At 38.5% G+C, this 13,152-nt stretch overlaps 1 protein-coding gene across 3 annotated transcripts in view; it reads left to right on the top strand.

Annotated features, from left to right (window-relative positions):
* The window catches only part of CDC42BPB (CDC42 binding protein kinase beta), a 102,648-nt gene that overhangs the window by 68,241 nt on the left and 21,255 nt on the right, over positions 1 to 13,152 (top strand). Inside the window, exons 15-27 of one of the 3 annotated variants that reach the window (XM_076345497.1) lie at positions 337 to 581; positions 752 to 857; positions 1,447 to 1,571; positions 2,365 to 2,470; positions 4,107 to 4,255; positions 4,860 to 4,954; positions 5,042 to 5,121; positions 6,524 to 6,574; positions 7,694 to 7,783; positions 8,225 to 8,299; positions 8,714 to 8,819; positions 11,231 to 11,367; positions 11,949 to 12,088. In XM_076345497.1, coding sequence (XP_076201612.1) covers positions 337 to 581; positions 752 to 857; positions 1,447 to 1,571; positions 2,365 to 2,470; positions 4,107 to 4,255; positions 4,860 to 4,954; positions 5,042 to 5,121; positions 6,524 to 6,574; positions 7,694 to 7,783; positions 8,225 to 8,299; positions 8,714 to 8,819; positions 11,231 to 11,367; positions 11,949 to 12,088 — 1,505 coding nt within the window. The remainder of the gene's footprint in view (positions 1 to 336; positions 582 to 751; positions 858 to 1,446; positions 1,572 to 2,364; positions 2,471 to 4,106; positions 4,256 to 4,859; positions 4,955 to 5,041; positions 5,122 to 6,523; positions 6,575 to 7,693; positions 7,784 to 8,224; positions 8,300 to 8,713; positions 8,820 to 11,230; positions 11,368 to 11,948; positions 12,089 to 13,152) is intronic. The other 2 variants (XM_076345495.1, XM_076345496.1) reach the window with 2 other exon arrangements.

Below are 13,152 nucleotides of genomic sequence, written 5' to 3'. Positions count from 1 at the left end.
CAGTTTTATTTGTTGGGTTTTTTTGCTTGAAGTACTTTATCTCATTGGACGCTAATGTCTTGAAAACGTCCAGTTTGTGAATTCTAAGCAGATACTAAACCAATGTGATCCAAATTTGTTATCTCTGCAACCCATTTGAACTCTTAGTAGGGTCATGTAATCAGAGCAGTCACTTACAGGGCTTAATGCTTGGAGACAGGCACCTTTTAAATTACTCAGTGCCCAGATAAAAATTTTTCCAAACTGCCACCAATTTGACAATTCTAAGTTTAAATAATGTTCCCGAAATAGAAAGATCATAGTCTCTTCCTGATGGTTTCTCTTCTTCTTCTGCAGCTGAAGCAGGGAGGCCGGGCAGCAGGTGCCACATTAGAGCATCAGCAGGAGCTTTCCAAAATTAAGTCTGAGCTGGAAAAGAAAATCTTATTTTATGAAGAGGAGTTGGTCCGACGAGAAGCATCACATGTTTTGGAAGTAAAAAATGTGAAAAAGGAAGTACATGATTCAGAGAGCCATCAGCTTGCACTGCAGAAAGAGATCATGATATTAAAGGATAAATTAGAGAAAACAAAGCGAGAGAGGTAAGCTTTCAGGCATGATTCATTAACAGTGGATTTCTTTTTTTGTGTGTATTGCATTGCATAGGTATCTGTGCAGGATGGTATATCACCTGTTCCTTTTTGAAAATCCCAGTCTACAGGTTCAACAGTGTTACAGTATAAGTATTTCTATTTCTTGTCCTTCTCCTTAGGCACAGTGAAATGGAGGAAGCAGTAGGAACAATGAAAGAGAAATACGAGCGTGAAAGATCTATGCTCTTGGAAGATAACAAAAAGCTAACAACAGAAAATGAGAGGGTAATTATTTTAGGAAACCTTTTTAAGCAAAATATAATTCTTACTTTTTTACTTTCTGATGTTGAAGTAGTCCACCCATTGATCAGAACAGATCTGTAAATGTTCAGGCAATATCTGAATAAAACAAATGTAGTTTCTGCCATATAAATATCAGAGATCTAGCTAAATTAGTACCTTTAGCATCTCAGTACTGCTTTTGTGGGATTGATTCCCGCAACTCAGAGGGCACCACCACCTTCTGGTTTCTTCATGAAGGCCACACAGAGAGGGAAGCATTTACAAAGACTGCCTGCCTTCCTGATGGCTTACAGTTAAACCTTGTTCCTCTCAATGACCTCTATACACGCTTTTTCTTTTCCTTTGTTTTGGGTTGTTTTGTGTGAACTGGCAACGTGGTGTTCTATGCTCAAGAGCTAGTCTCCAGTTCCACAGTAAAAGAAACCCCTTCCAGTTCTTTGGTCTGTGTTAGAACTTCCAGATAGCCCAGGGTGGTCTTGTTTGTTCAGATTCTATAGGTGTGTAGACACATGCAGATGTAAAAAGTCTGAAACTGACATAAGCTATGGGTGAAATTAATCTTTTGTTTCAGCTTTGCTCCTTTGTGGATAAATTAACAGCACAGAACAGGCAGCTGGAAGATGAGCTCCAAGACCTCGCAGCAAAGAAGGAGTCTGTTGCTCACTGGGAAGCTCAGATTGCAGAAATTATTCAATGGTATGTGCTGTTTGGAGATCTAGATGGCCACTTGAACTTTTGAAATATTGATTGGCTGCTTTTTTTAATGTATAGCTAGGCCCTTTCTCTTTGTCTGGGATCAACAAAAGCATGGTACTTCTGAGTGCTGATTAACTGTTTTCTCTTCTGCTTTCTAGTATTGCTGCGTAGTAATGACAAGTGAAATTGTCAGATGCTATTAAGTGCGAAGGAGAGGGTTTTGGTGTCAACTTGCTTCAGTCTCTAAAGTGATCATTAAATCACCCAATTTGGAATATTTTGATAAATTCATTCAGGAAGATGGTAATGATTTAAAAGGTCCATGTTAACGTATAGAACCTCACTAGCTGTACTAGACAAGCACTCACACTTAATTCACAGGTCAGTTCTTCCCTCTGTTATTTGCTGTTTTAGCAAGCTGTGTGCAAGTATTTTCAGCATGCAAGACAAGAAAGGCTTGAAGGTAGCCCTTATAAAAATTGAGCAAGCAATATGCAGATCATGTTCCAAATAATAACAGTGAATCTCTGCAGAACTCTTGCTGATGGCGGAAGGGAAACTTCAGTTTCCCTAGTAACTGCCACAATCAAGAGAATCGGATAACAGAAAAATCTAAAGCAGGCAATCTAAGATATATATTCAGTTTTCTGTTGCTGGGAGAGTTTTCCCTGCTGTGTCCATTTCTGCTATGGCCCTAAATCCAGCGCAGACAGTCTGATTATTTGATGGTACAGTATTTGGTGCTATGAGCCATGAAACTGTTAAGTAACAGTTTTTTGTAATTGCACAATAGGGTAAGTGATGAGAAGGATGCTCGTGGCTATCTCCAAGCATTAGCTTCCAAGATGACAGAAGAACTAGAATCATTGAGAAGTTCCAGTCTGGGGTCACGAACACTGGTAAGAAAATAGCAAGCATTCAGGCTGTTTTAGGGATGTCTAAGAAGCTACTTTTTTAGTGTCAGCTACTGTCTTATCAATATCTGTTCATAATCAGAATTCTTTTCTAACAAATCCTCTGCTCTGCTAATAACTTCCTAGATTTTAGCTATTGCTTGTGAAATCTATTTGGGTCATCTGATCAGAATTTGATAGAGGCGGGGGGGGTGTCTTATTAATATCTGCCATCACAAACTGTTTTAAACAGTACAGAGGAGAGAAGAAACAATAACTTAAACCATTAAAAGGGAGTACAGAAATGTACCTCACCATGTTAGATGCAAGTGAATAATTTTAATTGCCTTTACAGTGAAATAACAAAGTTTTCATTTGTGAACAAGCATTAGCTGGTTGGTATTGTTGCAAACTAGTGACACTCTGAGAGCCTGTAGTTTTATTTATGTGCAGAATAATGAGACCTTATGCCATAATTTTCCCATACAGTGGTAACATGAGTTCCCAAAAATATCTGCAAAATAGAAGAGCCCTCACTAAGGAGTATGGTTTCAAAGGCGAAAACACTGTCTTGCCTTGGGAGGTACTAAATACCTGCATAAAGAAAGGGAGAGCCATTTGCAGCTAGGCTTGGAAGCCCACGTCCCTAGCCATGCCAGTCAGCACAGTCTGCCATGCACAGAGTCCATCTGCTGCTGGTTTATACGGATAAGAAGTTACTCACCCTTTCCAAACCTATGAATAGGAGAAAATAAGAGAAAGTTATGACTTCCTATGAGCTAACATTTGCCTACATCATCAAGAGACGATTATAATATTGAGAGGTTTAATAGGAAGAAAGATCAGATCAAATGCAGTTAGCATTTTCTTCTTAGCTACTGCCAGAACAAAGAACACTGTCTGTTCTTTATATTACAACTGATTTCGTGACTTCAGCAGAACCTGATCTAAGGCAATTTATTTCTCAACATAAAGTGCCTCTCATTTTCATAACTGTTATTTGCAAGTTCATGTGTGACTAGAGAGGTATCCATTAGGGAATATCAGAAATGTAGTCCACAGTGAAAAATGCTTGGAAAAGCTCGGAAAATTAACTTTTGGGGATAGTAGGGCAGAATTACATGGTGTATGCAGAAGTATAGCATATGCTGCTTAGCAAGTGTAAGAATTGTTTAGGAAACAGGTATCTTGGGTGTCTCAAGACCCAGATTATTTCATTTTTTCATGTTTTTTGCCACTCTCAGTAAGTTTTAGATTAGTATGTTTTACATTAATTTACATTTATCTCATGTTTGAAAGTCCAGTAGGTCACTGTGCAAGTTTTATACTCTTTTCTAGATTGGACAATGAAAACTAGCCATTTTCAATGGGTTCTCTCAGTCTGACTTCCATGCTCAGTGATCCAGCATTTTGGTTTCAAGCATATTGTGTTAGTGGTTTAACCATTATAAAAATTGCTCATTACTTCATTTTTGTGTAACAAAGTCTGACTATCGACCGATTTCCATGTAGCAGGTATGCCGTCCGTAACTAATTAAAAGAGCATTCTCTGAACCAGTGTGAAAGCTATTTTATGTCTTTGAATAAGACTAGAAATATCTTTAGGCAGTTAATACTAATGTTCAGTAACTTACTTCAACAGGATCCACTTTGGAAAGTGCGACGCAGTCAGAAGTTGGATATGTCAGCTAGGCTGGAATTACAGTCTGCCCTGGATGCAGAAATTCGTGCCAAACAGCTAGTTCAAGAAGAGCTACGAAAAGTTAAAGATGCAAACATATCTTTTGAAAGGTAATAAGGGCTTTGGTTCTGTTTGGGGTTTAACGCGCTGCTCTAAACTGCTGGTTAGAATAGTAACTTTCTTAAAATGGCCCCTTGTGCCTGGGATATTGGACTTTGCCAGAAAGATCCCATTCCACAGACTACACATTTGTTAGATAGTCATACGAGAACTGTAAAAATTTCTTCAAGTAAACATTTCACTGCTGTGAATAGCTTTGTAATAAGATACGGACCTCGGACACCTGAGGGGAAAAAAAGCATAAGAGCAAATTCAGTACCTTTCTTAGACTAACTGGAGAGTAGACATATTCTTGGGAATTAAAAGCCAAACTACTACTAGAATAATTTTGTTTGGCAGATGTCTGCAATGATAGCAGGAGTCTCAAGTACAGTTTTCACTGTCTAGTCAAGTAGTGAGGTGCCTATTCAGGGGAAAAATACAATTAATCAGCCTTAAAAAAAGTATTTTAAAAAACCACCACCACTTCTCAAAAAAAAAAAGGCATTTTCCAAAACTCTGAGATGTAGGACCAGAAATGAACAACCCTGTGCGCTGGCATTCCTGCCTTTGAGATATTTCAGATTGCATTTTGATCATATTGTGTTGCTTTAGTAAATTAAAGGAATCGGAAGCAAAAAATAGGGAACTGTTGGAAGAGATGGAAGGTTTGAAGAAAAAACTGGAAGAAAAATACAGAACAGATTCAGGTAATTAAAGTTACTGTGTTTTAACAGCGTTCTAACACCACCTGTGATGTTGCCTTTTAGCTAAGCCTGTTCTGCTTTGGGTTTTAGGTCTCAAACTTCCAGACTTTCAAGATTCCATTTTTGAATATTTCAACACCTCTCCTCTTGCACGTGATCTGACTTTCAGAGTGAGTTATTACATAAAATAACTATACAAATATGATAGCTGAATTATATTTTTATTACATTTTTATTACGTAAAAGTAATACTAGGGCACTATATGGCACATTTGGATCTGGCATATTAGCCAAATTAGTGTGACGCAGAATTAGATGTCCAGTAGTTGTCAGATTGCTTGGCATTTTGTAGGGAAGCTGGCACCTTTGGGAAATATTCCCTGAAGTTCACATTAATTGTTTCCCATTCTAGCTTCTTTGTTTAGGTTAATCTCAAACATTTGGCTGAATAATATATATTCAGGGTTTTTTGGAAAGGCTGGCACACCCTGTTACAAATAAGGGATTAAATGCTTTGCAGTTGGAAGATGCTGATTAATACAAGGAAAGGTATTCATACAGTTCGAGGAGTGTTTAAACAGATATGTAAAATTGTTGGCTCCAGATCTTAATGTGGAGTGGTTAGAGTAGAAGGAACTGGGAAGGGAATCAGAGGACCCACAGATGTTGGTATAAGAAGTTTATCGTGACACACCCTCTGATCCTTAGAAAACTAATCATACAAATCACAGCTCCAACTGGGCGTTTCAGTTAAAAAGGTTTGTGCATTCCCCGAGGAAGCAGCTGTTAAATGCAACATTGAATCACATTTCCTTACTTCATGAACTCTTGATCCCTGAAGATTTTCTGGGATTTTTTTTTTTTGCAAAACACATAGGCAGTTTAGGATAAAACCAAGAGCTGGAACTGGAAAGAATAATCTGTTATGTTTATGGAGCTGAGTTAAAGGGGCTCAGGTTAAAACCTCATCAGTCTGGTTAGATTTTATATCTGAAATATGTGCTAAAAAGAAAGCCTATGGACATGCCGTGATATTTACATACACTTTGTGTATGTGCTGTTCCCAAGCACAAAACATCCACTCTGGCTTTCTTGCTGAAGCAGCAAGATGTGCTATACGGATGAGGTGGAGGGAAGAGGGGGAAACATGATATATGCTACTATCTAAATAATAATTTTTACCTACTGACCTTGATATTTTAAAACATTGCTTTAAAAAGTACCAGATACATTTAAAACAGTAACATGTAGGATATCAAGCCCATAATTAATCAAGATTCCATTCTACAGATCCTGCAATAAATATATAGTCACTATGGAAATGCAGGTGGCATTTTCTGATGAACTACATTAAAATTGCTGATACTGTACTTAATGACTTCCATTAAAAATTTCTTTTCACGTTTACTTATAAAGATAGTCCGTGTCATCTGCTCTGGGTTAATTTAGTTTGAATAAATAACATTGGGCCATATAAAACATTTTATTTAGCTAGCCTACTAATATTCTATCTGAAGTCTTCCTGTGGGTGATAAGTGATCGTTTTTATCCCTCATATCCATTACAACAAAGGATTCTGTTTCTTCTTCGTCTACATCTTCTCTGCTAGCCTTTTGGGAAGAAGTAAGTTTTTGCTAGTAGTTTTGTCTCCTTATTTTGTTGTGAGCCGTCATAGTAAAAATGGCCTTCTAAAACTAGATATTTTGCTTCCTTAACTTCTCTATAACTTAATGTACTAAATAGACCTAGTTTAGTTTTCTTTTAATACCTCTTTACAGGCTTACTATTTTATATTTTAACTATCTATATGGCTAAAGCTGAGTCACACTTAGCATTTTTAAATAGTTCATATTACATAATGGTACAATTTGATCTTAAATGGCCCAGCCCAATCAATTCGTAACAAAAAAAATAACAAATATCTGAACATATTTAGTGAGCTAACTGAACTTGAGCCATCTTCCTGTCTAAACTGGCTGGGAACTGAGTGATTCATTACTTGTTGACTTTAGTGCTAATTACATCATTGATGTGAAATCTAATCTGATGTTTGTTAATCATTATTTTCATGATGTCCTCAGAGTACATTAATACAGTATCCTACTTCCACACCCAGCTTCTTTAGCTCTGGAATTGTAGCATACTTCCCCCTTGTGCTGGCAATTAGTAGCTGCTAATGTAAGTGTGAAATTAATAGAAGGCTTGTAGTAGATGCTTAGTCTTAAATTTTAGTGAAATATAAGACAATGTGATTAAGTAGACATGATTATTTTAATGACAGAAGCCAAGCATTTTTAAACAACTTTTTAAAAGATTGTGTAGTACTACTTTAAGAATTTTTCTTGTGGCAGAACTGCTGGCTGCTGTGTGCTAGAAAAATCCTAGTGTAGTAAGCTACCATGAGAAATAAGCTATTTTATGGATGATTGCCAAGCTTCTCAAACATCATTCCATACCTGCGTGCAAGAGATTAGACACAGCCTTGCTGGGAGAAGGCTGTTACGGCATTTATGCTGCCTACTATGAGGCTTTGCATTTCACTACTTCCAGCTTTACAGCTTTTCCATCAGGTGGCAGGGTTTGTTTTGAGGAAAGATTTCCCCCCCCCCCGAGTTAAAAGTTTAGATGTATGTGTACTGCATATAGAAATAGGCATTGGTTTTTGTTTCCATTTTGTTGACGTGAGAACACTTCATCAGATCTGTGGTATCTAATCTAGTATGTTTGCTGTCACTTTTGCAGACCAGTTCTATTAGTGAGCAGGAAACGCAGGGTCCCAAGTCAGAAGTTTCACCATCTACTTCAGTTGTAACTGCAGAGCAACAACAAGAAGTAAGAGAGCTGTTATTTTACCCTGAAGAGTAATTCACTAGAAAGTCTCTCTGTCTTGTTCATGATAAACACATGTTGCAGCATTCATTATGAAGAAACAGGATTGAATGTTGCTTATTTGCAATGTGTCAATGTCAATTGCACCTGCTTTGAGGACAGTTGCAAATGGAACTTTCTCACTGGCTCTGTGTATGTTGATGTACCTCATTTTCATATGTTTTCTGTATTGCTGCTTGTTTGTTAGTGTGCAGGCTTTCCTGTGAGTGCTTTAAAACACAATCTGTTTCTATTAAATCAAAATGACGATGTTTATGATGATTAAATTTTTGATAATTTTCAAAAAAGAAAAAAAAAATCAGAAAACAATAAGCTTTGCCACCCCGATCTTAAAACAAATTCTTGAAGCCTCATTTTGCTCAATTACAGTTTTTTGTGATTCAGGAACCAATTCGGCTTCAGAGGATGCCTGCTGCTCCTTCCCCCACCATTCAATCCATTTCTCTAGCTGTACCAAAGGTAGGGGGACTGTGCTAACCTTATTCTAAAGAACAAAGGAAAAAATATCATTTATAAATTAGCCCTCCGTGTTTGTTCTTGTCCTGTTTGGGTTTGTCATGTGTTGTTTGTTTGTTTGTCAGGTCTGCGTTTTTAATCAGATGTTTCCAGATGCAAATTGATGGGTTTTGATTTGTCAGAAGGGATGACAGGAAAAATATTTGTTTGTAGGTTTGGGTTTGAGTGTCTCCTGCAGTTGGAAATAAAAATGTTACTGCTGTCTTGCAGCACCTTTTACAAGCTGCACTTGCTTGAAAGAAGCCGAGGTTTCATAATGCACACTGATATACTGGAGGGTGGTGAAGGGAGATGCTTGCATTACATGAGTACAGAAAGTGAAAAGTTGTTGTTTTTTATCCTGAATGTATCTTTCAGCCGAAAGCTCACCAGCTCAATATCAAGTCATTTACAAGCCCTACTCAGTGTAGTCATTGCACTTCTCTTATGGTGGGATTAGTTCGACAAGGTTATGCCTGTGACGGTGAGTCAGTTAAACTTTCTATATTTTCAGCAAGACCCTGAAAAAATCATCCCAAAATACTAATGTATTGTAAGGCAGTCATTTCTTTGGGGAAGGGAGTGAAAGAGAGGGGTAGCTACCTCTGAATGGTTCTCCTTTTCTTTCTTTTGCATGATCATACTTCTGAAGTCAAAGAATTAATATAAGCCCTCATGGTTCCCTTTCATACTACTAATTAATTCTGCTACCATTAGTGCTGTTATAGTGTGAGTTGAGGTGGGCGGGAGGCAGGAGTGTTTTCTGTTTGTGTAGTGGAGGAAAAAAATACTACAGGAATGCTCTGATAACATGAATCTGAGTCTGTCTATTTTGTTCTGTCCTGATCATAAACCCTGTATGTTGGGAAGACCATTTGCTAGGTTTTTTGGCCTGTAGCCTGCTTTGCAGTCCATTATATTTAAAGTGCTTTCTCTGATGCATGTCTCAATAGTGAGTTCCATGTTTGAGTATATGGAGGTATTTTTCTTTGAAAATATTTATCTGTATCTTGATTAGACACACAAAGTCAGTAAGTAGTCCACAAATCTGTTCAAGACACTACAGTATAAATAACCTTACTGTATTTCTGTGCCCAGCTTAGTTCTTGCTAGTGACACCCTCTCCACAGACACCTTCAGCATAATATTCAGATTGCCTCATCTGCCCTTCAGGGCTTTCTTCCTGGTAGGTCTTAGTTGGCTGTTCTTCCCTGCGAGCACCTATTGCTCTGCTAGCACTTGCCCTGGGGCTGCCTTTTGTCTCCTGTTGCTGACAGTTCTGAACTCTTGTTTTGCATCTCTTCCTGCAAGTCTGAAACGGTCTTTTCCCCTTAGTGTAGCTATCAACTTTGCTCTTTTTTTTCTCATGTATTTTGATTAAGCTCTGCATCATTAGTTTTTCAGTTTGCCTCTTCTATTCCAGATGTTGATAGTTACAGAAAAAACTAGAGTCACATTGACATAAGAATAGAGATGACTCCAGTAGAACAAAACTTTGCCATGTTCCACTCCCAATCACTTGCTTTTCCCAATTCTTCCTCTTTTTAATGCTGGAGACTACAGTAAAATACAGCTGCACTTTCAGAGGCCTGTGGAACTGGCTATGTCCTGTGGATTTTTCCTATTCTGCAACCGGTATGCCTTGATATGCGCAGTCCCAAATAATTGATGCCTCCTGAAAGAGCTGAATTTATTATCTGGTCTTGGGGAGCACCTACAGTACTTTGCATGCATGACTCTGATAACCCCTGTCCTCCTCGGAGCAGACTGTAGCTCAAAGAACGAGCCAGGCAGCCTGCTCTGGGCTGCCCTCCCTCCTGGCTGTTGCCTTGGGCATCATGAGGAGCAGGTTTGTAGCCCAGTCTGTGGCTCTAGCAGAAGCAGGCTGTTTCCAGGTTTTCTGGAATCCTTTGACCCTTTGTAATTACAGGACTAGATGTGCAGAGGGTATCTGCCGTATGCCAACTTCCGAGAATATGGTTAGGAGGGAGCACAGGATAGGTCACAGTGCCGTGTCGCTTTCCGCTGCCTTCCCAAGCCTGGTGGGACAAAATCTCTGTGGAAAGATCTGGCCCATAAACTGTGCGTCGGATGCCTCGATATAACATGTTAATTCATTCTGCAGTTCTTGTAGTCTGTCTCATGTGAAGTGGCATATATTCTGAGGTTTTTGTGTGTAGTGGTTCTGTGTGAAGTGCTCTATAGACAACAGACCTCTGTCCCTTGCTGGTGCAGCACAAAGTGGTGTAAATGGTAAGAAAGGGTGCAATGATCACTGTAGATGTTTGCTCCTTATTTGAACTCAGAGAGAGAGAGAGAGAGAGATGCGCCCCTCTAATCACACAGTGTTTCAGTCCTTGTCCCCTGGTTTCTACTTTATTATGCTTTCAAGTCTATTGCCTGTGTTTAATAGTTTAACCTGTTCTATTTTTTTGGTCAGTTTAGTTTTACTGTCTTTGCAGTATTCTTGCATACTTGGATCAAATTAAACACCTACTATATTTACCTTGTCTCCTACCACTGCCCTGTAATTTTTATTCCTCCTTTATTAATACTTTTTCTCTTCTGTGACTGGGTTAGTTGCTGCTTAACACTAGTGAGGCTGACCAACTTTTCGTTCTGGAAAATGCCTTCATAAGTTGCCTTGAAATGTGGACTCAGTTCCCGCCCTTTATGGAAGTAATAGGCTTAAAAGAGAAAATAAAAGCACTTTGGAGAGTCTCATACAATATCTAGGTGTGTTCACTCCTTTAGCGTAGCGGGCTATTGCAATATTTGACTGCCAATTTCAGTGTGATTAATTAATTTCCTGAGCATAAGGTTAGACTACGTTAATCTCCTGTTACGATTGACTCATACGCACATTTCACTGTGGATTTTCTCTTTTGTACTTAGTGTGTTCATTTGCATGCCATGTTTCCTGCAAGGATAGCGCACCTCAGGTCTGCCCTATACCCCCTGAGCAAGCCAAAAGGCCTCTTGGAGTAGATGTGCAAAGAGGAATAGGAACCGCCTATAAAGGTTATGTCAAGGTAATACTCTTTTGTTCTTGGACAAGAGAAGAATACTGAACTTCACTTACAGCTATGCAGCTTGGAACCTCTAAGTATGTTTAAACAGTTCTCCTAAATTGTGCTAAAGCCTTAAGGCTTTGTGTGCTATCTATGTAACTTACTTCACCTTCGTTGCTTTAGATGTGGGAGAAACGGTTGGTTTTACTACAAGAGCTAAAGGTTAGTAGATTAGTAGCTACAATGTTCATAAGTAGCAGGGGGGGGAAAAGCATGCTTTAAAGAAGAATTTCTGTCATTGTTGATGTGAGCATAATATAAAAGGTAAACTGTCCTACCATTTTGGCATTTGTGGAATATACAAACCCCGTTGTTTGTCCTAATACTACCTAATATATTTATTAAACTGTAACAAGGAATGGTTGAACTTAAGGGAGGAAAAATGATTGCTTGATTACTTGACATTTTTCACTCTGTTTTGAAGGGCAAGTAGAACGTCTTCTAATTCCGTTGATCTAAGTATAAGCTTTTCTAAATGTCCCTGCTTTCTGTGTCTACTACATGTGCTTACATTTAATAAGCAATCAGTTATTTATACGCAGGTCCCAAAGCCTACAGGAGTTAAGAAAGGGTGGCAGAGGGCTTATGCAGTTGTCTGTGACTGTAAACTGTTCTTATATGATGTGCCTGAAGGAAAATCCACCCAGCCTGGAGTTGTTGCAAGTCAAGTCTTGGATCTCAGGTTCGTATTATTATGACAGAGTAGAAATCCTCTGTATTTTTTCCCTAACAGGAATATTTATTTATAGTACACAAGAGACTTTTAGATCATGAGAGCTCTGGTTTGAGAATACCTGTGTGTTCTGAATATAGACTGCAGCTAAGTTTAGGCTGAACGAATTGGCTCAACAAGAAGTCACTTAAGTGACTTTATCGTTACTTATACTACAATCACTAATATTTACAGTATTAGCATGCTTCTTCCTAGAATTCCATATGCACACAGGGAAAACAAATAGACTTTGGTATATTGTTTTTTTTTCCCTCTGCACTTTGACCTCAAGAGTGAGTCACATATCATCCCATAGCCAGTAATTTCAGGAACATTAGAAAAACTGAAGTAGTCTTCAAAAAAGCACCGACTAATTTACAAGCAAGTGGTTCTGACCCTGCCTTCTCACAGGAGTAAATTTTCATGGTGAACCATTTGAACCACTGAACACTGTCTACAAAAGATCTGAGACTTTCATTGATCAGATTAACCAAGAAGTCTTTTTATTTCAATTTATGGATATATCAAGAAAGCGTAATACCTTTTAATGTTACAGCACCTTCTCTCTGTTGAATATAAAGTTTGCATTCACAAGCACCTTGATTTATATTTTTTCCAGACAGCAGTACCATGGGGTTGCACCAGTACTGCTGTTCTGTTCTCACATTTATTCTCTGAGAACCGTCAGTGTCAGCTCTCTCTGACATGCTGGCAGCGGGAGCAGAAGCGTGGATTTATTGCAGATAACAGCATTCACATCAGTACATTGCTTGAAGCAACTCAGCCAGATACTGTACCAACTGTCCCATGCTTTATCTGCTTATTGTAACTGCCTCTTTGAGTCTGCCTTCTGAGGATTCTTAGATGTTTTAATAGACGTTAACCACCACAGCTATGAATTCTAGCATGGGCAAGTTTCAGGCATTAGTGTCATCTTTACACTAAAATTGGCAATTATGGTGATCAACTTTGTCAAATTCAGTTTAAAAAGGCTTGTGTAGACAATCCCTCTGGAGTGGAGCACTCTGAAATGC

The sequence above is a fragment of the Aptenodytes patagonicus genome, chromosome 7 (genome assembly GCF_965638725.1).
Source record: "Aptenodytes patagonicus chromosome 7, bAptPat1.pri.cur, whole genome shotgun sequence".
NCBI lineage: Eukaryota > Metazoa > Chordata > Aves > Sphenisciformes > Spheniscidae > Aptenodytes > Aptenodytes patagonicus.
This window is presented reverse-complemented; position numbering and strand designations above follow the sequence as displayed.